Source organism: Caloenas nicobarica, chromosome 16 (assembly GCF_036013445.1).
Source record: "Caloenas nicobarica isolate bCalNic1 chromosome 16, bCalNic1.hap1, whole genome shotgun sequence".
In the NCBI taxonomy this organism is placed as follows: Eukaryota; Metazoa; Chordata; class Aves; order Columbiformes; family Columbidae; genus Caloenas; species Caloenas nicobarica.
In genome coordinates, this window is record NC_088260.1 from 10,682,566 (window position 1) to 10,706,334 (window position 23,769).

The 23,769-nt window shown below is 48.2% G+C and overlaps 2 protein-coding genes and 2 non-coding genes across 5 annotated transcripts; 3 read left to right on the forward strand and 1 right to left on the reverse strand.

Moving 5' to 3' along the window:
• Positions 1 to 155: 155 nt before the first annotated feature.
• On the forward strand, positions 156 to 1,940 carry PLA2G1B (phospholipase A2 group IB). The gene is made up of 4 exons (XM_065646580.1): positions 156 to 189; positions 264 to 423; positions 1,135 to 1,262; positions 1,819 to 1,940. Exons 1-4 carry the CDS (start codon positions 156 to 158, stop codon positions 1,938 to 1,940), a joined length of 444 nt encoding a protein of 147 aa, XP_065502652.1.
• A 6,946-nt stretch (positions 1,941 to 8,886) lies between these two features.
• On the reverse strand, positions 8,887 to 16,931 carry SIRT4 (sirtuin 4). 2 transcript variants are annotated; one of them, XM_065646339.1, is made up of 7 exons: positions 16,872 to 16,931; positions 16,615 to 16,706; positions 15,577 to 15,702; positions 13,756 to 14,261; positions 12,854 to 13,148; positions 11,501 to 11,696; positions 8,887 to 11,045 (listed from the first exon to the last, which is right to left on the reverse strand). In XM_065646339.1, the coding sequence occupies exons 3-6, from the start codon at positions 15,580 to 15,582 to the stop codon at positions 11,532 to 11,534; spliced, it is 972 nt and encodes a 323-aa protein (XP_065502411.1). In that variant the 5' UTR covers positions 15,583 to 15,702; positions 16,615 to 16,706; positions 16,872 to 16,931; the 3' UTR covers positions 8,887 to 11,045; positions 11,501 to 11,531. The 2 variants fall into 2 exon arrangements, with proteins under 2 accessions (XP_065502411.1, XP_065502412.1); XM_065646340.1 differs by lacking the exon at positions 15,577 to 15,702.
• Positions 16,932 to 18,346: 1,415 nt separating this feature from the next.
• LOC135995467 (U4 spliceosomal RNA) lies at positions 18,347 to 18,487 on the forward strand. Its single transcript, XR_010607120.1, has one exon. It is a non-coding gene; the product is annotated as a U4 spliceosomal RNA (small nuclear RNA).
• A 585-nt stretch (positions 18,488 to 19,072) lies between these two features.
• On the forward strand, positions 19,073 to 19,213 carry LOC135995468 (U4 spliceosomal RNA). Its single transcript, XR_010607121.1, has one exon. It is a non-coding gene; the product is annotated as a U4 spliceosomal RNA (small nuclear RNA).
• Positions 19,214 to 23,769: the final 4,556 nt, after the last annotated feature.

Consider the following 23,769-nt stretch of genomic DNA (forward strand, 5'->3'; position numbering starts at 1 on the left):
GTCACAACTTGCTGCCCACAGCCTTCGACGGGAGAAATCTGCATTTAGTAACATAAATACTGGCTTCTTTATCTCATGCCCGTGTCAAGGTGAGCTCGTCATATAAAGAGCTGCCACTTTCTTTAGCACCGGCCTCTCCGCCAAGTCCTCCGGGAATGGGGTCCCTGGTCCTGCTTTTCCTGCTGTTGGGTGTGTAGGTGGCACTGGGCACCCCCCGCACGGGTAATACCTCGCCTAACTCTAAACTTTCTGTCTCTTCTCAGTGGGCGCAGCCAGCGCCACTGTCTCACCCCGCGCCGTGTGGCAGTTTGGCAGAATGATCAAATGCACCATAGCAGGCAGTCATCCGCTCCTGGAATTCAGTGACTACGGCTGCTACTGCGGTTTGGGAGGCAGCGGGACACCCGTGGATGAACTCGACAGGTTTATAAGGCTCTGCTTTTACAAACCTCTTTTCTTGCTTGTGCTTTCACGGTTCTGCACGCCAGCTTTGTGTCAGCTGGCCCTGCCTGTAAACGTTCACGAAACTCCCCGGCTGCTGGGAATGAAGCTCTCTCTCAAAGACCGATTCAAGGAAAAAAGGATGCGTAGTATCACACCATGATGCCTTTTTACTAAGATAAAATATAGCCCAGACAACTCTGATTTCTGTGGCAGCTACACTGCACCCATTCCAGCATATTTTTTGCAGCGGTGCTGTGCCAGCAGCCCAGACACCGCTCTGCCCAGTGCGCGACCATCAACACGTGCAGGGCTGAGCTGCGGAACGCTGAGAAGTGGCTCGGGCAGCTTAGAGATGGCACAAGTCTGGTACCAAGCGCAGTGAATTGTGTCGGCTGTCGGGTCTCCAGCTGCCAGGCAGTGATGGGCGCGCAGGGTAAATCACGGCTTTTGCTTTCCCTGTGCCCCAGCAGAGACGTTCCAGTAAGTACATGTGTAGCAGACACCTCTTTGGACCATTAGCTGGCAGAACCGTGACCCTTTGAGGTCCTTCATCTCTGCCCTCTTACCACCAGGTATCTTTTTTGTTGTTCAGTGCCTTGTCGAAGCAATACTAGCATTGTTTACATGTCTTACAGGTCAGCTGAGTTTGCATTTCTGGTACGTCCTGACCTTTTCCTCCTTGTTTCCCAGGTGCTGTCAAGCACATGATCAGTGCTACGGGCAGGCACTGAAACTAGCAGAATGCAGATTCCTCGTGGACAACCCCTACACGGCGTCGTACAAGTTCAGCTGCTCCGAGGGGCAGATCACGTGCAGCAGTACGTCCGCTTCCAAACCCCTCTGCTTCAAACGTTACCGCGGTCTCTCTTTTGATGGAACGGGGCTGTTACGCTCCATGGAAGGCGCTGTGCAAGTCCTTGCGGGGGAGCTGATGTTAGAAAAAGGGCACCTCACGTGGGCACTGGAGGGAATATTCTCCATACAGCACACAATTTAAAGTTTATGGAAGATATCTGATATCACGGTACACAGGGAAGCCTGTCCCCTCTTGAGGGGACTGAGTCCCTGGGGTACTTTTCTGGGAGCCCCTTTAACTGCAGTATTTAACAGATCAGGACACAGCGCTACACAGATTCTGTCGGGCGTCTCCAACACAATGGTGGAGGTTTACAGGGCTCTGTTTGTGGCAGACAGGCTGGCAAACAGCACGGCAGGGGAGGAGGGAGCCAGGAGGTTGCTGGGCACAGAGCTCTGGGGCCAGCGGGAAGCAGCACGTACACCCCAAAATGACGGCGGCAGCGAAACGCCTGCCCGAGTCACGGCCGTGCCCGGCCAAGGAGCTGCGGGCCTGACCGCTCCTGCTCTCCCCTCCAGGCAGCAACAGCGAGTGCGCGACGTTCATCTGCAACTGCGACCGCACCGCGGCCATGTGCTTCGCCCAGGCGCCCTACAACCCCGCGCACAACAAGCTGGACACCAAGAAGTACTGCAGCTAGCCCTCCTCTTGCCCCGGGGGCGGCGGGCCCGCGGCGCCCTGTCGCCAATAAACGCCTTTGCACGGACCGAGCGGCTCCCGGCTGCGCTGAGGGGAACGCGGCGCTGCGGGGGGAGCGGGGCGGGAACCGAGGCCACGCCCCCTCCGCCAACGGGCCATTGTGGCGCGCGCGGCGCCCCCGCGCTCTTTGATTGGTCCCCGGGAGCGGGCGCGAGCAGGTGCGCCGCGCGGGCGGCCCCGCCCTGTCCCCTCAGGTACCGCGGGAGCTGCGGGCAGCGCCCTCCCGCCCGCCGTCCCTCATCCTCTCCTTCCCTCACTCCCAGGTCACCTCACGGCCTGTCCCTCCCTGCTGCCCTCCTGGTGAGTGTCGGGGGGAGGTACCGCTCCTCGGGTCGCCCGCACGTCGGCTACTGCACAGCTGGCCCCCTTGTGGGTTATATTCCTCGGGGGGTTGCTGTGTGAGGGGCTTCAGCCATTTGTCTGGCTGTTCGTTGCTTTGAGAGACCCGTATGTGCTTGCCCAGGAGGCCTTCTCTGGCCAAGCACTGTTCTGGTACCGAGCTCTGGGGGGAGAGGTAACACAGGCCTAGAAGTCAGGGGTGGGCAGGGAGCCCCTCTGAGGGACAGTGTCTGCCCCGGTGTGCCTGTCCTGACAAGGCCCTGCACCAAAGCTCCCAGCCAGACCTGGTGCTGTCACACTACCGAGGCCCTTGGGAGGGTGTTGGCGAGTCCCTGTGGGAGGGCCTGCTCCTGTCCCTTTGGTGACAGGCAGGATGGAGACCCTGGTCCATGCTCAGAAAACAGCTCTGTTGCCTCCACCAGGGGGAGGAGAGCGTACAGCCTGCCCCCGGCGGCTTTGATCAGGTACAGAATGGAGATCTTGGATGAGTTTGACAACGAGCATCCCCTCAATACATCGTTTTGCAAGCTGATTTCCATAGAGGACTTCGAGGAGCAGGCTTTGTCCTACACTCAGCAGTGCCTGCGTGAACTGTACTCGGCCATGGAGCAGGACCCAAGGATCTGCGAGAGGGCTTTGAGAAAGCAGAAACAGAAGGAGAAGGAAGAAGCTGGCTTGATATCTTGTTTGAAGGTACTTGCAATGCCTTCCTAGTGAAGGCCACTGGATCTTTGAGAGTATTTGGATGATAATGAGATAAGATGGTGAATTGCATTTTATTATTAAAAAAAAAAAAAAGAAGAAAAAAGAGAAAAACGTGTGTGTCTCAGCTGAATACTCCATCTCAAGGCAGACTGAGTCCTAATTTTGTACCAATATTCATTGCTTGTTTTTCCTTGGGTATTTAAGTGAATTTTCTGGAAATACTGAGCTCTTGGCATCTCCACAGAAGTCCTGAGGATCCTGGATGCACTCCTATCATACAACTAAGATGAATCATTCCTAAGGCAGGAAGTGCAAGATGAGGTTTCCTGTTATCACACATGAGTTTTGATTCTGAAATTATTGTTTGTAGGGCTGTAAAGGTCCTAAGGAAATGTGTTACTGAAGTCACTTTGTAGTGATAAATGATAAATCCCATTGTAGAGAAAAAAAGTAAAATACCATCACTGTCTAGAAGAAATACTGTACATTTGAGGTATATCATCACAAGCAGGGAAGGGAGCTGGGGTGCAGTTGGAAGCACTTCAGAAATTGTTGGTATAAATTTTCCTTGTAGTAGGAATTCTCTAGGTCTAAGGTGAGTAGTATATCTGCTCCTGGCATCCAGCATTTGGGGCATGGCAGCATTCCCTGGATAAACTCAATGGATAGATGAAGGCACCAATTCATTCTATGTCTTACTTCGTACAGATTTTTATAACCCTGCTCTTATGTTTGGTCCCTTGATTGTGCTTCTCATTTACATGAGCTGCAAAAGCCCTAGCAGTAGGTTTAAACAGCGCCCTGAGCGAGCCAAATATAGGGAATCTTCTCAAGTGATGTGCAGTGGCAGGCCCCAGGCGATGGCAGAGCCAGGGGGATTGAAGAGGTTGCGCTGTTGCAAAGTTGCTTTATAGGGCTTTGAGGAACATTGTGGAAAGCAGAGTCTAAGAACAGGCTGATGTTGCTTGGACCGACTTACTGACAGCTTGTGCGGAGTACAAGAGTATGTGAAGATCTTCTGCGGCGCTGATCTGTGTTTCTGGTCCAAGACCGGCAACCAAATACCTGAAACGCAAGGGATCCCCAGTGCTCAGCAGGCGTGGGAGCTCTGCAGCCCCGCACATCGCCGCAGCCATTGCAGCTGCAGGGCCAAATGCTGGAGGGATGGTGGCTCTGTAGACTTATGTCTTATCTTCCTTTTCTCTGTTGTTGTTTTCTAGGCCAAGATTTTTAAGGCTCTGCAGGGAGAGCTGAATTACTGTAACTATATGGACATTGCAGAGATGAAAAAGAAAGTACTCCAGCTGAGACGAGACATGCAGAGAGTTAACAACTACGCTTGTGGTGATGACCATGTTGCAGTTTGCATTTGGGCCTGGAGACCAATAGTAGATTCTTTCACTGTTCCTCTTCCTCTTGGGCTCAGCTTTTCTTCTTCTCTGCCACTGCCTTGTTAGTGATGCAGAAGGGAAAAAGTGCAGAATGTGGTAACTGGGTGTTTTTCCTTAGTGGGAAGGGAAAGGACAGGAGGCTGCACAGAGAATTGCAGATATCATCTGTATCTGGCACCGTGGTTTTGAACCCCAGGTGGTTGGACTCTGCTTTCGTCTGCCTAAAGCAAATTTGTTCCTGATCATTCAGGAAAGATCTCGGGGAGAACAGTGATACTGTTTATCTACCATCTCTTTCCTGCTTTTTCTCAGTAGACCTCAGAATACCTTGCAAAAAGGCATGTGCCACAGAATTAAGTCTACTACATTATGGAAAACAGATGCAGGGAGGTGAAGTGGCTTTCTGAATGTCACAGTGTGACTTCTGGATTGATCAAATGACTGAGAATTAGCTCTGGTCTCATCCTTCCAAGCCTAGTGCCCTGCCCGTGGGCAACACAACCGAGGTTTTCCTTTGTGCTTTGAATCTGCTGTGTGCCTGCTGGTTATCCTGAGAGAGGATGCTGGGAGGGACTTCCGCTCCCTTCCCTGTGCACTAAGCAGCAGTGTTGCTGCAGGGACCAGTAGAGCAACTTCTGCCAACTCCAGTTCTTCTGTATCCCATCAGTAAATGCCATAAAAGGAGGGCAAGGCCATCTCTGTCCGTTATGGGTAGCTATACCTCCTTCCCTGTACAGTGGTTGAGATGATTCACCTGCTAAATGCTGCGTGCAAGTGCTGTCTTGTTTTTGTAACTGTGAAGTAGTGGTATTGTGGGTTTAGTAACAGCCTAAGAATATTTAGTAGACTACTTCAGCAGCGCTAAATGTACTAAGACAAGCAGGAGAGGGAAAGGCTCTGCAGTGTTACGGGGTTCTGGGCACTGGAGGGTGCTGGTGGGAGGAGCAGTGCAGCCCACACCTCTCTGAACTGCCCCTTCTGCCTTGCTGGCTGCTCCCAGCTGCTTCTCGCCGTGGGAACTGCCAGTGTGAAGGCAGAAGGAGCTTGGGGAAAGCACTTGCAAGGTGGTTGGTGTTCTGTGGTCTCTTTTAGAAGATATTGCCCCAGATCAACTGTTTTGCTGCTGGATACAGTATTATATGTCACTCTTTTTTTTATCACCACCTGAGCAGAAACCACTTGCTGCAACTGCAAGTTTCTATAGGAGAAACATATTCACTTGCTTTGCATCTGATTTATCTTCCATTTTGCAGGCCATCACTAAAACTTCTCTCCTCGATTTTTTGAGTGGTTTTCATGAGCCACAAACTCTGCGTTTCATCATCCCCTTTAAAACAAACTTTCCTCTTTGATCAGCTCTTCACATCTCCAGATTTCCCTCTGACTGAAGGGGCCAATCACCATAAATCTGGCAGAGCTTTAGGAATTGTCTTCAACCCATTTGGCTGTGTGCAACTCCATAAGTTGAAGTTAATATTCCCCTTCATGCTAAGTTGTGAAAATGCATCAAAAAGCATTTACTTCTTGTCTTGGCTCCAATGCTCTTTTCCCCGAGCAACAAAGGGACTCAGTGAGAAGGCAGCCTTCGTCCCACGTGTGTGAGAGCCTCAGTTTCTTGAGGATCCTCTGGCTTTGTGTACCTGCAGGCACAGCTGCTTTATTGTAGAAACAGTAGGTGCACAGAGAGATGAGAAGCCTCGCTGCAGCCATGGTCAGTTCTGTGCACAGACACAGGAATGGATTGTTAAACCCAATTAAGTTCTGTCATGCCAAGTGCTAAATGGTGAGGGTCATAGTCTGATTTTTTGATGTATGCTACCTGCTCTAGTGAGGAGCCAAGCACTGCCGCCCTCCCACCAGCAGCAGTTTGTGTCAGATGATGAACTCTGGGGCACAGATTGACTTGTTGCAGGTATTTAGTCTCTAGAATTAGAGTCCAGTTGAATTTTCTTCTCCTTGGCCCTTGCCGGTGTAAAGATGTGGGATCGCTGGAAATCTGGCTACAGCATGTGTCTTAAATATTTCTTTCTACGTTTCTTTTTTTGCAAGAGTGTTCTGATAAAGGAATAGCAGAGTGTCCCAGAAATCCTCTTTTATTAGCAACAAGGCGCCATTTCTGATTTGCATATGCTGAAGCTGCATATGTTGTCTGGGTCTTGGCAAGGGCAAGCACCACTTAGGTCATTTGCTCAAAACTGCTCTCCTGAAGTGTGTAAAAGTTGCAGCTCTATATTGTGAGGCCCTCTAACACAAAATGCTTTTTCCTTTTTTTTTTTCCCCCCCCTTCTCCTCTTATTTTTAACCTTAGTAATTGTCATGTGCTTGCCTAATTGTCCTGTCAGGATGAGTGGGTATGAATTTCTTATTGTCCGTCTGTGTCCCCTGCCTGATTTCCTGCCTCTGTCAGGACTTGGGTCCACAGGTGACAGAGCACTCAGCTGTGCAGGCCCTGTTGGGGACACTTGCAGTTACAGCAGCTCACAGAACTGATATGACAGGAAGAAAAGGATTAATGGGCTCCTTTGTGGTGTTATTCCAAACACATAATCCCTCTTTTTTTTAAGGTTCCAACCAGACAAATCAAAGCTGTTTAACAGCCCATGTACCAGAATTTCCTGCCCCTACAGAAAGCAAGCATCAGCCAGGAAGAATTTGGCATCTGAAAGATATTTTCACAGTATCTGTCAGTGATGAAAATGGCCAGACCAGTAGGACTGGAGAAGCAAAGTCCTCTATTGTAAATTTACTCTCTTGCCACTATTATATTTTCTGTAATCTAAAAACATAATTGCTAAGGCCAAGTTAATTCAGATCTCAAAAACCCTGCACTGAGACACCATAGAGAATAGCTGGGTGTAGTGATAAGTAACTCTGACTTCAGGCATTTGGCTGAGACTCTCCTCATTCCTTTCCCATTGACTCCAGCCAGCCTCCTAGGACTGTTCCTTTCAGTTGCTGTTTACCTGGGGCTGCCCTAGGACAGGTTATGTGAGAGGAAGGCTCCATCTGTCCTGCCCAAGCCCCAGGTGTTGAATGAATAGACTGAGGAAATCAGTGAGTTGGTACTGTTTTGAAATGTTTATTTTTTTTCTTCCTCACAGCTGCAAAGACTGGGAAAGGGCAACATCCAAGGCAGTCATGGGGGAAGAAGCACACTCTAGAATATAAAACTAGTCACCTTCACACTAATGTTTCCGAATCTCGCCAGTTCACCATGCCCAGAGTCTTCGGTCCTGTTCCAGAAGCTGTGAATGAGGTTTGTCAGTAGGAGCGATCTGATTAAGATGTGGGAGGTGGCATTTTCATTGCACCCACCAGGCACAAGTCCTCCAGGCCGTCTGCAGTCTGTGCTGCCCTCCGTGGGGCTCAGTATGTGAAATATCTTTCTTGGGCTGCAGGACTCGATTACAAAGTTTGCTCTGAAAATCTGCCCAGAAACAGAGACAAGATTTGCCAAATAGGAAGTAGCTTTTATTTGCTTTGGGTAACTCTAACTCCACTTTCAGAGGAGCAGCAGAAAAATCCATTGTAAGGCACTCAGCTCTCTATCCAAACCTCAGGAGCCTGTCCTAGTAGGAACAGCTGTAAGAAAAAGAGAGGAGCACAAGCTGATGATTCAGCTAATTTTGTGGTAAAAAACTGTCCTTATGCTGTTGTCTGATATGTACTTTTGCCATCCACAGGTGGACAGAGCTACGACTTCAAGCCCTCTTCTGAAATACTGGTGTACTGGTCTAACAGCAGTGAGACACAAAAGGTAGGAGAGGATTAAATCATGGAGGACAAAGCTGGCTTAAAGCAGACAAGGTAACTAGAAAGGATCTGTATTTCCTGCCTGGTGGTGAGGGAAGAGGAGGCTGCTCAAGGTCTGTAACACTTTTTCTGTTAGTTTCAGCCAGTAACACAAAGATTACTCTTTTAGGAACAATATTTCTCCCCTTCTTAAAATCCTTCTCCCTTGCAAATTCTGCATAGGCTGAGAGAATAAACTGAACACTGTGTCAGTTCTTTTACTGAGTTTGTTTTCCCACAGGACAGCTGATTTGCATCCTATAGTGCTCAACCCTGGAGGTTTCTATAACTCCAGGCTGGTAACTACATCAGTAAGCTGAGCAACACGGACTTCTCGGGATAGGTCTTTGCCAGCTTCCTGCAATGACAGAGTTATCTTCTGGTAGCTGTTATCTCTCTGCATTGCATCTTCCCACACAAATAGTCCCCAAGGAGTGACAAGGGGAGGTGTCAATCAGCATTAGAGTGATGCAGAGCTGGCTCTTGGTGTAGTAACTTTAGGCTTTCTCTGGCATTTCTCAGTTGAGTGAACTTCTCAATGGTATCTTGAGGAACACATTAAGAGGTGAAATGCTCTGATCCTGCTCTAAAAGAAGGCAATTTTAGTAATGCTGGATCAGCTTAGCAGACCAAAAAAAAAAAAAAAAAGAACCCAATCTCAGTCTTTTATACTTGTATATATGCTTATTAAGATATAGCAATAAACTATGCACAGGAAATTTGCTGTAAATGACATAAAAGCAGACAAAGCAATCAGAGCAGGGTCAGGGTAACACGAGTCATTTATCAGTGATGCTGAAGAGACACCCTGACTCCTCTCCCACAGGCTCAGCTGCCAAACTGGAAAAGAGGCAGGGGGAGATGTGGGAGGTTTAGTTACCTGTCACATTGCTGATGCCAAGTCCTCACTGGAAGTGTTTTCTTGTTTTAGACCTCTTGGCAGTGCTCCTATGCCTTCTCAAAATGCTGGCTCTACTGGCACTAAACCTGCAGCCTCTGTTTTTAACACACCTGTGTCACATAAGCTTCAAGGTGGTACAGAAGATGACATGGATAGTGAGAAACCCAGCCCCAGTTCCTCTGCTGAGGATGCATAAATATCCCTTCTTGCATGGAAAAGCCTCTGCAAATAAACACTGTGCAAGCTCTCTGGCTGTGTGTGGAGACTCTGCTGTGCCTTAGCGATGATTTCTGCAAGAGTTTTGGTTAGCAGGACATGCTAAAGACAGAGTGGCACCTGCAAGCTTTCTTCACTACCAAACAGCAGGTACCCAACTCACTGGGAAGTGGGATCTCTGTTAAATGAGAGCAGAATGCAGGTGGGGGTCCTGAAGTTACCTTGCTTGGCTTCTAAGTGAAGCCATCACTCCTCTGACCCATAATAGCCAAATCTTGAAACACATTAAGTATCTTTAATTCCCTCTACCTTCTGCAGAAATTGGGTGCCTAAGTATCCCTTAGATACTGTGCTTTGCTTGCTTCTGCCTAGCCTGGATCTGAATCAACAATGAAGCAAACAAGAACTGTGTGTCATGTGGTCAGTTGTCAGTGCTTTGCTACTTGACCTTTTAACAGATGATTCTGGCATCCTTGCTTCCAACTGCTTGTTATGGTTCTTGTCCAAATACTAATACAGGCCATGTTATGTGGAGAGTAGGACTGGGGCATTTGGAAGACCCCAGCAATGAATCTCCTTCACAGCTGGAACGGGAGTAGTAGATCTATGCAGAAGGTAGGGGTAAAAAATTTAGTGTTGTAGTCTGGGCAAGATTCTGGCATTACTCCATAAATGGTTTAACGTACATTACCACCCTAAGTATCAACAAAAAATGATTACCCAGTATTGATGGATCTCCTGTTAGGAGTGCAGAAAACTATGTCTATTAATAGCTTGAGATTACCTCCTGAGGGAGACCTATTGTGCGGATTTAATTGTATTTCTCTCTTAATTCATCAGCTGTTAGTAATTACCTCCTGCATTTTTGCAATGGAAAAAATGAATCTACACTAGCTATTGAGACTGTACTTAAATAAATCATAAGAGGGAGAGGAAATTACAATGCAAATAGGATCAGTCTTGTAAACAATTTTAATTTACTACTTAGCTATTCATTAAGTTAACATCTTCAAAAAATGCATTCTGGAAAATGCAGCAGCTACACTGAAAGTGCTGGTCAGATTAGCTCAAAGTAACTCCTCTGGCATCTCAACAATATATAATTTTTAAAGGGTTCAGATAGTAAGCAGTTTAGCTTGTTAACTGACAGTCAAGAGATATGCTGACTTGCCCTCCTTGCTAGGAAACATCAGCTGTATAGCCTGTGCTTTCAAATAATCTTTTAAAAGAGCAGTATTCTTGTTCAGCTTCTGTTTTGGACCAACTGCAGTTCCTCGAGCCTCCTTTTCCTCTTTGCACACTCCACAGTTGACTGCTACTGGTATCGGATTCTCCAGCAGATACGGTGGTTTTCCACATCGCCCTCCTGTGCTATAGCCTCAAGTTACTCGGTCAAAATCCCTGTCCCTCATTCTTTTCTGGGGACAATTGTAAGAAAGGTGTATTGTTCTCAGATACGGTAGCCTGATTATCCTGTCCCAGTGAATGAAAAGGCACTGTTTACAATGGCAAGGTAAGGCAGAAAAGTACTTTCTTCATTATCACCCTGTTTCCTGGTAAGTGGAGGTGATCTCAATGGAGAAAACTGGTGAAGTTGACTTGTGCGAGGCTTGCTGCCCTCTCCTGGTGTCATCAGGGGCCATGCACTGGATCTCCCAGCTGCCTCTTAGATTAAGGTTTTCCCCTTTTGAGATGATGAGTCCTGCAGGAGTGGAAGGAAGAAGCTGCTTTATAGATGGAATTGATTTATTTTAAACAACAGTGTTTTGATCAGGATTAGCTGGATCGGTTCAACCAGGCACAGCTTTTGAATTGTCAGTTGCAAAGGCAACAGTGTTGATCAGGTTCTCTGAATCTGCACATGATCCCCTATAGTTTTCTGATTGTGGCAAATGGATTGGAAATCAACACTGCCAAATCTTCTGGCTACTCTTGCTCCATTTTCTGGGAGCATCTGTGCTTAGTATGCTTTTTCTGTATGACCATGGGAAGCAGTACCAGGGCCCATCAGAGCATACCAGTTACAGATGAGAATCTCCAGCCACATTTTGGTGCACATTGAGGGAGCATATTTTCAGTCAGCATCTCTCAGTCTCAGCATTTGATGGGAACCCATCTGCTTACCCTGTAAGGTGACTGACCAAGGAAGGTACTCACCTTGTAGAAATAATTTTTCAGCTACTGAAGCTCAGCTGGTTGTATCATGTACAACAATCAAAGGCAGCAGCTCTCCACAGCGGGAATTCAGTTTTAAGGATGCAAAGTGATCTAATCTTGTGGGCCCAATGTTAAGGATTGCAATTGGCAGCTGCTTATCCCGGGCAGCAAGAGCAAACCTGTAACCAGAGTATACCTGCAGGAATACCAGAAAACAAAATTTTTGGCAGCTTATGCAAAAGAAGAGCTACAGGCAGGAGTAAGGAAAGTAAAATAGTTGCTGTTGGCAGTGGGAAAAGGGTCTGTATGTACATGCTGTGTTAGGCAACTGCACTTAATTCAGGTAGGTAATTTCTTCATTCAGGAGTGCACAGAAAAGAACAGCTTTTAACCTCTCTCAGTGAAGGATTTGCAGTTTCATAGAAACTAAAACTTTGGAGTACACTGAAGGGAAATGCCCTTGTCTTTTAGTAAATCTCTGCAGCAGTTTTTATTAGTTATCACAGGTACTCAAATGTTTCTACTTTGATGGTTCTCACATGGCCCAGCTTAGGTAGTACAAGAATGAACCGAAGGCATTTCAATCATTCCTGTACAAAGGATTATAAGCTTAAGAAGTGCAAGCTCAAGGAATTTGTCCCCAGTATCCTGAAGCCAAGAGAATCACAATCAGGCAGCCTTGGTTTTATCTTGTTCTGGGAAGTGTTAGAGTAGGGTTTTTTAATGTAATAGAACTTGTTCCTGGAAAAAATTATCTTATATGCACTCTTATCCAAAAGCTTCCGTGGGTTAAACAACATGTGTTTCTAAACTACCTTACCTTATAGATAAGAGGCTAATGGAGAAAACACCTTGCAATACAAAGGACAATCCTAAGCAGCAACCAGAGATATTTCTGCTTTCTTCTTGAGACCTGAATTAGGAATTAGAAGTCCTAAAATCTGGTATTTCACATAGTGTGCCACAAGGCCTAGAAAGCTGCCAAAGGCTAAAAAATTCAAGCAAAAAAAATCAGGTGGTGATCTCTGCAGGACTGAATTGTATCAGGTATCTTGGCTTTATGGCCAATTGTGAACTTACAACGTAGTGATGGAGGAGGTAACAGAGACAGGTCCGAATGTGTGAATGGAGTTATTTATGGCAGTGTGATGTAGACTGGCAATAGAGTGACAGGGAAGCCCAAACAGACTGTGAAGCCAGATTCCAACCACAGTAAAAATAAAATACAAAGAAGCTCTGGAGAGGCTGTTACGATCTACAAGCAATTAGTAGTCCTAAACTGTGGGACCAAGGATTGTTGCAGGCCGAGAAGCACAGAAATAGAAATGCAGTGTGGGAGGAAGACCTGCTTACCTGCATAGAGGATCCTGCCACCAGCATGGAGTCTGATTCCGCCAGGCGTTGGTGCACAAAATCCACTACTTCCCGGTTCACCGTGTCTCCAAAAAACGTCACGTCGGGCTTCAGGATTCCACCACATTTACAGCAGGCTGGGACTTTGAAATTACACACCTGCTCGTCTGTCAGGAAGACATCCCCATCTGGAGCCACTTCGAGTGCTTCAGCTTTCCAGGTAGGATTCAGAGCTTCAAAGCGCTTCTGGAGTTCAGAGCGCGAGATTTGGTCTCCGCAGGCCAGGCAGAAAACCCTGAAATTCAGAGCAAAGTCTAAATGGGGAGGTTTTCATGTCAGCTGGAGTTCCTTAGAAGGTCTGTTGTTATTATCCACATTTATTTACCAAATAGTAGAGGTCAAGGAGCTGTCTCTCTACCTCCCACTGGTGCTTCGTAGTAATGCTCTAGAGGAAGCACTCTGAACCCTACTGTGTGTCCTCTCTCCCAGTTCAGGCTTTGCCTTTTCATCTGGAAACTTGTCATCTGCCACTATCCACTCTGCTTAGCCCTGAACAATCCTTGCATCCTCAGGATCCCCTTGTCCCCTTCACTAAGAGGACATTTGCTGTAGCAAGGAAAGGGGAAATTCTGACTGACATGAGCTCTAAGGGAAACGATCTAAATAATGCTCCAAAAAAATGGAGTGGTGTTCTTATTTGTTAAATACTGTGCTGTGAACAGCACTGTTTTGTGATCTTTTTCTCTATCCCAGCCCAACACCACCTTGGAGCATGTCATCTCTGGGAACACAGCATCAACATTTTGCCTCCTTTCTCAGCAGCTAACACCGCACCTGCCTGTCAGTCACCCTGAATGAGAGACCGGAGGATTAACCTTCTTCCCTGTGCTGCCAGAGAGTACCTGTGCGTGCAGCCGTGCAGCTCTGTCAGGCGCTGGCTCCCGGCTTTGGTGTGAAGCGCATCCACGTTCTGGGTCACCAGCCAGTGCAGCTTCCCCAGCTTCTCCCAGTCTCTTAGTACCAGGTGTGCTGTGTTTGGCTGGTGGGAGGAGAACTGGGGCCAGCCCACAAAGTTCCTTGCCCAGTAGCGCTGCCGGGCACTGGCACTACGAATGAACTCAGCGTGCTGGACGGGCCGTCTGTCTGTCCTGGCGTAGAGCCCGACACCTTCGGAGCGGTAATCTGGGATCCCTGATTCAGTGGAGATGCCAGCTCCAGTCATTACAAACAGCCTCTTGGAGTTGGAAACAAAGCGCTGCAGCTGCTCTACTTCCACGGGATCTGGGGGAAGACAGGCTGGCACGAAAGCCAAGTTTGGAGAGGTCCTGGATACAGAGTGGGATCTGAAAGGATGGAATCTGATGGCTCTGCAAACTACTGACAGCTTCCTGGCAGAGAACATGTTCAGCTAAAAGCCAAGAATGGAACACATGACAGGTAAAAGTAAGCAAAGGGAACACATGGCAAGTAAAAGAAAGTGAAGAGCATATCCTTAATTCAATTTTCTTGGGTTTCTCTGGAAAATTATGCTGATAATTATCCTTTGCTCTTTTTTCTTTTTAGTAAAGAAACACAAATTATTTTGGAAATGTTAACTAATGCTCACCACCCAGGGATGGCATTCCTACATCCCTTTGACAGAGGGCAACACTGAGGACTGCTCAAGGTACAAGGACAAAGTTAGCACTCCTGACTTGCAGGATTCCTGCTCATCTGTGCTGGTGTGAAGGACGGTGGCCTAAGAGGACTTCTGAAGAGCCCAGAAAGACCTGAGCAAACAGAGTCCTTCCCAGGTATATGTAGCAGGGCAGAGGAGAAATGGCAGGGAGGCCAAGCACCCCCCAGAGATGCTGGCTGGTTGCTCCCCAAAACAGACCCTTGCTCTGCCTTCTTTAATATTCTGCCTGCTCCAAATCAGCCCTTTCTGTTTATCCCATCCTTTGCATGTGTTGTGGGAAGGGAGAGAAAACCAACCTTGAAGTGATTAGAGTTACTCCTGTTTTGTGGTTGTGTTTTTTTTTTTTTTTTTTTAATAAAGGCCTGGTGCAGAACAGGCCTTGAAGTGGGACCGAAGATGATTAAGGCATGGCCTAAATGCCTCTGGCACCTCCTCCTTTATGGGTGCTACCTCCCCAGAGTCAGCAGAGAGATACTGCTGTGCTTGTCCATCAGGAACAGGAGGCTTTGAGAGAGAGGGGATCACCCAAATGCATGTGGGGCACAAACAGCTGCCTGGCAGGTAGGAATGGGAAGGATCTCCTGCATTAAAGGAGGAAGAGCATGCCCTGTTGGGGACAGGCAGGATGGCTTTGCTGACAAGTAGCCTAGAATTGTGTGCAAGACCTGCTGTGACAGGAGTGGATTGGTTTGGACCTTGATTTTGTTAGCTCTTTCTAGCAGTCTGCAGTTCCCCTTTCTCCATTTCACTATTTGAAAACTATTTTTCTAAGCCTCTCTATGGTTTTGTATACAAAGTACAAAAAGTTTTGAAAGAAACAGTACCAAGAATTGACTGCCTGGTATTTCTCCCTCCCACCATCTCCCTTAACAAGGGGGCTTGTATGAGATCTGGAGGATGGAGGAAGGACTTTAGAGATCATCCCCTTGTATCAGTAATTAAAGAGTGATTGTAACAGGCGCCAGACAGTCTGGTGCTTAAAGCTTGTTTGATAATGTGGGACACCTGCATGCAGATTCATGCCCACTCAGACTTCTGCCCTCACCTGCATGAGTTACTGGGAGGACACCTAAGAGACTGGGTCTCACTGGGAGTCTTCAGCCAGCTGCAGCAGATCCCTTTCAGGTGCCCCAGGCAGTGGTTTGAGGGAGGACTCTGCGCAGTTCGGGAGCTGTCAGATGGTTAAAGCACATGTGCAGTTTCATAAATGCTGCTTACAGGAAACTTGCAGTGCCTGAGGTCTGTAGCAGCTCTGAGAAAGTCAGAGGTTCAGATGGTGAGCTTGTCCAAAGGGCTGGCACCTCAGTACTTCTGGTGACCTGTGCTTCAGCGCCTGGATGGTTTTTAGACTCCTGCTGTGTCTAAATTGCTTTGCCTCAAGTCCCCAGTCCTCCCCAACTACCAGTTCTTAGCAATATTTAAATACATTTAAAATTTGGCTGTTCAGCTATAAGTATCATGATACTAAATTGATGCTAGTGGCAAAGAGTACATTTGTCACAGTTAATCTCCAGTTCTTGAGGCTTTGCACCATTGTCAGTTGAATTAAAGGGAAGATTTGACTTTCTACACACTCTGAATTACTTCTGAAATCTAAGCAGTGGATTCTGTTCGCAATGATTTTTGCATTGTTTTGTTTAGCAGGAGTTGTATTGGGCATTCCCTCTGAGGAGGTTTAGTTTTCCATATGAATTAATTAGAAGGGTCAAAGTCTCCCAATAAACTGTAATTTTCTTTGAGAATAACTTCTGTCATGATGCTACCCAAAGGCTGTTAAGTCAGTTTGACAGTGTTTAAATTGCTTTAACTGATGAAGTCTCCATTCCTCTCCCTTATCAAAAGATCTCTCAGAGGAAATATTTTGAGGGAGAATGAAATTTAGATATAATATGGATTTGCCCACAAGAGAGAGAAGGCAATGGTGGGCCCAGCAGCAAAAATAACATATATTTGAGACCTGCTGTGAAGCGTAGGACAGCATAGAAGAGGAACTTAGGACAGAATATTTCCTGTGAAATGCAAAGCTGCTTTTAAAATTAAAAACTAACAACTACAATACAAAAGTTAAACTCATTAAACGTACCTAGCGAGGTCCGAGGCTCTAGTTTGTTTTTAACACGCATCCAAGATGCTCCACAGAAAGAGGTCGGACAAGTTCAAGGTGGAAGATTAAACCTTGACAAAGATAAAGAGGTTTCTACAAACGGTTCCAGGCCAGGAATTCAGAGGGACACCCACGTCACCCGGGTCCCCTCTGCTGTAATAATGACGGGGAGCGGGGAGGGGGTAACATATCTAACGAAGTAAGAGTGATACGGTGAATAAAGCCTGAAATCTCACCTTTGATAACGCTACCGGGCCCGGCCGCGGAAGGAAGGGGCCGCCTGTCGGGAGAGGAGTTTTCTGGGAAATGTAGTTCACAACGACACCAAGGACAAGGACTACAATTCCCATACTTCAAAGTAGAAAAAACCCTCGAGTTCCTGACACCTGATAAAAGTCGAATTGAAAAGGATAAGAGCTTCATAGTTGTCCTCAAGGAAGCATACAAGAATAAAATCAGATTTGATTAGATACAAATGCAAGTAGTAGCTTTGATAAAATGCCATGTAGATGCTTGTCCACAGTAAAAGCGTGCATTTTATTTTCACTGATACTAAACAGGTTTTCGGCTTAAAATGTGGCTAAACAAATAATGGAAGAAAAATGCACTGAGGGCTGTTTATAGTAATCTTTTCTAGCTCAGGATTCCCCTGAGATGCGAATTGTTGGTGGCTATGGGCAGATGCCAGGCTGATACATTCACCCTGCTCTGAGTTTCTTCCTCTGGTACCCACACTTCGCCTCAGGAGAGGTGGACCTGTCTGGCAGTCCTGATGGTCATGATGCATGTTTGGGATGACAGGAAAAAAGGAGCAAGATGTGGGAAGGGCCTGTGGCAACAAGGATGGACAAATAATGAAAATCTGGCCCGGGTCAAAGCCAGTAGGTCAGCACGGGACAGGTGATCTCTGGTTGGCTTTCAGGGGAGGCCAGGACGAAAAATGAGAGGGCGGTTGTTTCTTTGGTCTGGCTGAATCTCTCCCAGGGCAGAGTCAGACACAAAATCACAATAAACTGTGCAAATTGCCTGGCAATAAGGGTTTTTTCCCAAAGGAGTCTTGTTCTTCTGAAGGACAAATAAATAGGAAGAGGTCCAGACTGTTGCACAGTAGCAGCCTGGTGTACTAGGTGCTCACCTATTTTACATGCAATGGGCTCTAGTAATTTGGACAGCTTTGCAAATGCATTCTCCAAATAGCTCTTGCTGATTAGTTCAGAATATTGCAGCAATTTTTAATCCATTTTTCTTGCCTTTTACAGTTATTCCAAAGCCCAGAGGCGCCCGACCCTGTGTACAGCAGCACATAATTCTGCGATCACAAGGGAAAAGCGCATCCTCCGTGCTCAGCGCCGGATGTGTGGGGCGCGACCCTCGTTTTGGCAATTTCGTGAGTCTTAAACTACCGTTAGGCCGTTAGCACTGATTTAAAGAATTTAAACGGCGATTTTGGCGACCCGCCCCCGCCGCGGGGCAGCCGCTGCCCTGGCGCTCATTACCATAGCGCCCTCCCGGCACCCCCCGCGTGGCCCCGCCGCCGCTCCTCGGTGCCTCCCTCCCGGTAACCCCCCCCCGCCGCCCCCACCGGGAGCGCGGGCTGTGCGCGGGGGCGCGCGGCGGCGCGGGCCGGCGTGACGCGCGGGGGCGCGCCGGCGCGCTCTGACCGCGGCGGCGGGGCGGCGGCGCGGGGGCCGGGAGGGCGGGGCTGCCCGCTAGCTTTGCGCAGTGGCAGTATCGTAGCCAATGAGGTTAATCCGAGGCGCGATTATTGCTAGTTGAAAACTTTTCCCAATACCCCGCCATGACGACTTGAAATATAGTCGGCATTGGCAATTTTTGATGGCCTCTTTGGAGGCTGATTTTACGTGGTTAAAAACAGGTTATGAAAGAAGCGGGAGCAATGGGCTGCGGCGCGTTGGGTAGGGTGGGGACGCCTGGGGAACAAGCGGGCTGTGGCGGAGCTCACCGCTGGTGGGGGTGCGTTGGGGCCGGCTGATTTCACGTGGTTAAAAACAGGTTGTGAGAAAACAGGCGCCCCGCGCTGGGGCGCGTTGGGCAGGGCGGGGATGCTCAGGCAACGAGCGGGCTGTGCCGGAGCTGGGGTGCCTGGGGGCCGGCTGGGCTGCCCCGGGATGGGCTGGCGGAGGCGCGGAGGGAGCCCCTCGTTCAGCGGGGAGCTGCGCGGATGACGTCATGCCCACTTTGCATACGCCTACTTTGCATACTCTTTCCCAGCAAGCCTTGCGGCCGCGCCTCCCCGCGGCACGGAAGCGGGGAAAACGGGGCGCCCCGCTCCCGGTGGCGGCGCGGGGAGGGGTACAGCGGTGGCTGGGGAGGGCTGCCGGGGCGGGCGCGGGGGGACACGGGCGAGCGGTGCGGCTCGCCCTGACAGGGGCGGCGGCCCCGGGGCGAGGGCCGGCGGCGGCGGGTGAAGGGGGTCAGCTTTGCGCAGTGGCAGTATCGTAGCCAATGAGGTTAATCCGAGGCGCGATTATTGCTAATTGAAAACTTTTCCCAATACCCCGCCATGACGACTTGAAATATAGTCGGCATTGGCAATTTTTGACAGTCTCTACGGAGACTGAATTTTGGTGTGAAAAATAGATTAAACACGATCAAACAGTGTACGGAGCTGAGGTTTATGACGGATGTTTTGGTTGTGCCTGTTGATAGGTTCTGGTAGCTTTGTCGAGTTAATTACGGGTGGGTAAAAGTGTATGTGCTTTCTTATCGCTGCCAGTTCCAGCTGCTATCGGAAACATGGCTTAGTAAGTTGAGGGTGGGTTTACATAAAAAAGCTTTTTTTTTTTTTCCCGTAGGTAAATGATCTGTGAAAATGGAAGCAGAAGAACTCGGGTACTAGAGAAGTGTTTCTTGTGTAACTCTCTTGCTGAGGAGGATCGTTGGAGTAGCATGACCTTTCTGGAGGTAGTTTAGGTAGTGAGGAGAGGGCTGGTGTTTCTGGAGCAAGTGAGGGGGAGTGAAAGTCTGAATTATGCTTGACCAGCTCTAGAAGTGCTCCAAAACCCACGAGGGAACAGCTTTCAGTGCACAGTGCCATAACTTGCACTTCGAGTGGGTTTGTTAATGTGTATCCATTGGCATCACTTGCTTAAGACAAACACTCCACCAAAAAAACTCCTTATTTGTAAAATGAATCACAATCCTTTACCCTGGAAAAAGCAGCTGCTGAGTTTGGTGTAAAATCCTATTTTTTAAGTTAGGTAAACTCCATCCATTTCTAAGTTGCAGCTGTTCTCTTAGTTAATACAGAAGCAGATCGTGGAGGGAGACTGATGACCACTGCACACCAGCTCCCAGGGCTGAGTCTCTGCGGGAGCTGGAAGCAGCTGCCCTCTGTCACTTTGTGTGAATTAGCTGTAGCTTGTGCTGCTGGTAGGTCACCTCTGCAGTTCTCCGTGTGGTCGTATGTCATCTGGATGCTCCTGCCCTGCCTGTAGGACCCTGAGCGAGGCAGCCGTTTTAAACTGTAACTAAGCAGAGTAGAAAACTAAGTAGTGAACATTAATGTTCCCTCTTTACCAGGTTTATTAGTAACGTTTAGAGCTGTGCTGGGGTATTAGACACAACAGTGACTGAAGAGTTACAGTAAAAACTCATAGACTCTGTTTGTCCCCCTATTTGCACTTAGTTGCTAACAATAGCAATTTGAAATCAAAACCTGAAGCATAGTGATGCTGTTACCCTTTGGCAGGTTAAGCTGTGCTGATAAATACCAAAGGCATATGTAGTTTACAGTGAGTAATGCACTTCTTAGAACCATAGAATCATAGAATAGTTTGGGTTGGAAGGGACCTTCAAAAGTCATCTGGTCCACCACCCCTGCATGTAATTGCTTGATTTGTTTAAACTTTGTTGGTAAGTCTGGGTTTTATCACTGGATTGTTTCTTGTCTCTTCTCCCAAAACTGTCTGTGATAATACACTGGCGTGGTGCTTCCATTCTGCATTGCAAAGTAATGTCCTATGTCTTATGCTAGAAACCAAGGTTGTTCATTTTCTGTAACAGATCCTTACAAGTGTGAAGTTGGGCCCTGAATGAGGAAGTTGGATGTTAGAGATTTACTGCTGTTGCCTTAAATTCTGGCAGAGCTTTAGGCTTTTCTTTTATGTATTCACCTGAAGAAAGAGCTACGTCACCTTGCATGGTGCACACAGCACAGCGGAAAGACTGCAATGAAGTCATCCTCATCGCTCTGTAGTTTCAAGTCACTCTCTGGAAAGTGCACAGGTAAGTTCTAAACATGCCTGACATGTTAATGTAGCTTCATATCTGTTCTTCTCTGGCGTAGGTTTAGTCTGCTGTAAATAACAGTGCTTTTCATAAGAGATATTATGAAATGAGCTATGAAATCGCTCCTCTGGCAGCCAGTCTGAGATTACCGCCCTGAAGGGGACAGGTGGACAGTTAATCCATCTAGTCTCTGAGTTTCAAGTGTGTGGAGGTCAGTGGGTTAAGCCACTCTTCTATGGAGCTGGTGTGTAACTGGTAAATGATGCATTGAGGGGGAGAAAAGATGCCTTGAGCAAGTACTCCAAACACATGGGTTGTGTGGAGCCAGGAAGTCCTGATGTCTGACATTCGGTTGATATTGACTCACTGTCTGACTTTACTTCCAGCTCCCAGCCTTGTTTCCCATCTGTAAATGGGGGCAATAACTTCTTGTCACATCTTATGTGAAAGATAAGTTGAGTCATAAAGTGTCTTAGTCACAGGGCACAACATGAAAGGAGGTGCCTTGTGTATTTCTCTGACGCGCTACCTGCATTCCCTAGTGCTTCCCATCCAGCACCAGCTATGAGGGATGTAGCTGCTCTCAGCATCGCTTCCCCTTAGTCGTGCCAGCAGTTCTGGGTACGCTGCTCTGCTGAGAATGTTTGCTGGAGTGGTCATCACCGGGGAACTGCAGCTGCTTCTGCTGGCAGCTGCATAAGAACAGCACTTGAGCAGCAAGCAGATGTGTGTGAGTCAGCGAGGGTTTCGGAGGCAGACAGCAGGTAGATGGTGAGAAGGCAGGAGTTCCAGGGTGTTGGAAGGACAGGAGAGGGTGAACGTTGTTTGGGTGAGTTTAGCATGAGCCCACACCACTGAGCAGTTGTCTTAGCAACTTGGGTTTTAACCTACCCCTGCTTCTTAGGCTGTCATGGGAGGGTTAAGACTGACAATTTTCAGTAAGAAATGTCAGTGTGTGAAGAAGAATTCGGTTATGAACAGCACCTGGCTATGGGGACTGCAATGAAAATAAGGTTGGTTTTAAAAGCCAGACTACTAGTGGATTGTATCCCTCATGTGCCAGCCCTGCTTTTTCAGCTCACTGACCCTTTCCTAGCAGTGCTGAAGTCATAGGCAAAGCTTTAGAGGCAATGAGTTTCTTTTTTTTTTTGTTCTTTTTTATACTGAGCAGCTTGGACACAACCTGTTCCTTGTGGGTGCAACCCCAACTGCTGTTATGACACATTAATTTCAGTCCTGAGACAGAATAGAAACTGCTTTCTTGATTTGCACTCACTTCCAGACTCCCAAAGGACACTGTAGGAAGCCGAAGATAAAAATTGCATTCCAGGGTACAATACAAACAGAGCACAGTGGGCACTTCGTTTGTGCAGAGGTAAAAATACAACCCAAGTCAAGACAGATGCCTGTCCCGTGTTGCTAGAAGAAACATCCACATCCCAGGAAAGCACACGTTGCTGATGACCTTAGGTCCGCTATGCTACCAGCAAATGTTTGTTGTTCCACCTGGGGAGACACAACCTGAAGTCATCACTATGCATGTTTTGAGCAAATGTAACAGTCCCTTCAAATAATGTTTTAAATTTTGCTCAGGGATCAGCAAGAGGAGTGTCAGGCAAGATCCTTGGTGTTGGTGGTGAAGCACCTGGTGAAAGTCTTTGCTTGTATTTGTGTTGTACTTAGATCTAGGTAAGGAAGTAGTTTTCTGAGAAGTACTGGATTTGGAGTAAAACCTGGAATTAATTTCCTGGAGGCTGATGATTATTCACAAGCGTTGGCTGGGACTAGGGAGGGGATATTTTCATGCTCTCATTATAGCATGTCTTAACACAGGAAATAATGGTGTCTGTTGAATTGTGCTAGCTGGGGAACCTGGGTGTGTTTGTGCCTAGAGAGTGAAAAATAAAGCATTGGAGACTGCAGGCAGCGGACCCTCTGGTCTCTGTTTTTGTGAAAATGCAATCCTGTCATCCAGGCTAGACAACAGGACACGCGCTGCTCAGCTCTGGGAACATTCTTTGACTGGGTAGTAATTTTGTAAGGAAAAGAGCAACAAGAGTCATGTTTCCTGGATCCTTTGCTGTTCCCACACTGATAGTTTTTGGTGTATCTCTCATCAGATTGGGAGCGGAACACTTGGGCTGAGCGACTGTTTTTGCTGCCATGCCGACTTGGCTGGAGCGCCATGGTAAACACGAGCTCCGAGGGTGGAGCTGCTCTGTGGCTGGGGCAAGGCTGAGGACTTTGCTGCGTTGGAGTGTGGTTCGGTAGCGGTTTGAAAGGAAAAGCGAATGGGAAATGGTGGTTCAAAACACACCATCGCATGATAAATCCAGGACAGCTGATATGGTTTTTAAGCAGGACAAAGGAGAAGTGGCTGGTGGCTTTCCTTTATGGTGGCAACAGCTTGTGGAAAACTGTTCAGAAAGGTTCTCACCTGCCCCAGCTTCCCTGTGGGTCGTGTAAATCATCTGGGGCTCAGAAACGTCCATTTGTTTGATGGTTTTTGGGGCATGGAGCGGCAGAGTGCAGGGCTGCAGCTCCCCAGCCGAGCCTGGCACGGCTGCATCGCTGCCCCCGGGGGGATGTGCCCCCGGCCTGGGTCCTGCTCCTCCAGCGAGGAGAACCGGGTCCTGGGCTGTGGTTGCAGGCCGGGCAATGGCAGCCTCAGCGTGCATAGGGCTGCAGGCCGGTGCCCGGTCCGGGCGTGCAGGATGCGGCAGGACAGGCTTGGGCGGGGGCCTGCGCCAGGCCCGTGGGCGCTGCTGTCCCCGCCCGCGCTTTCCCGGGGCGCTTTTCCACCCCGGGGGCTGCGCACCGGGGCGGGGGACGCGGCCAAGCGGGGCCGGGGAGCCGCGTGTCCCCGCCCGGGGCCGGGCTGGC

Excerpts from the sequence above, each read along its gene's own strand:
- PLA2G1B (XM_065646580.1), top strand. The coding sequence starts at position 156 with ATGGGGTCCCTGGTCCTGCTTTTCCTGCTGTTGG. Across the intron at positions 424-1,134 it reads CCCGTGGATGAACTCGACAG|GTGCTGTCAAGCACATGATC; the intron begins GTTTATAAGGCT and ends CTTGTTTCCCAG. Across the intron at positions 1,263-1,818 it reads GGGGCAGATCACGTGCAGCA|GCAGCAACAGCGAGTGCGCG; the intron begins GTACGTCCGCTT and ends TCTCCCCTCCAG.
- SIRT4 (XM_065646339.1), bottom strand. Across the intron at positions 13,149-13,755 it reads CTGCACGGCTGCACGCACAG|GGTTTTCTGCCTGGCCTGCG; the intron begins GTACTCTCTGGC and ends TCTGAATTTCAG. Across the intron at positions 11,697-12,853 it reads TGGCAGGATCCTCTATGCAG|GTATACTCTGGTTACAGGTT; the intron begins GTAAGCAGGTCT and ends GTATTCCTGCAG.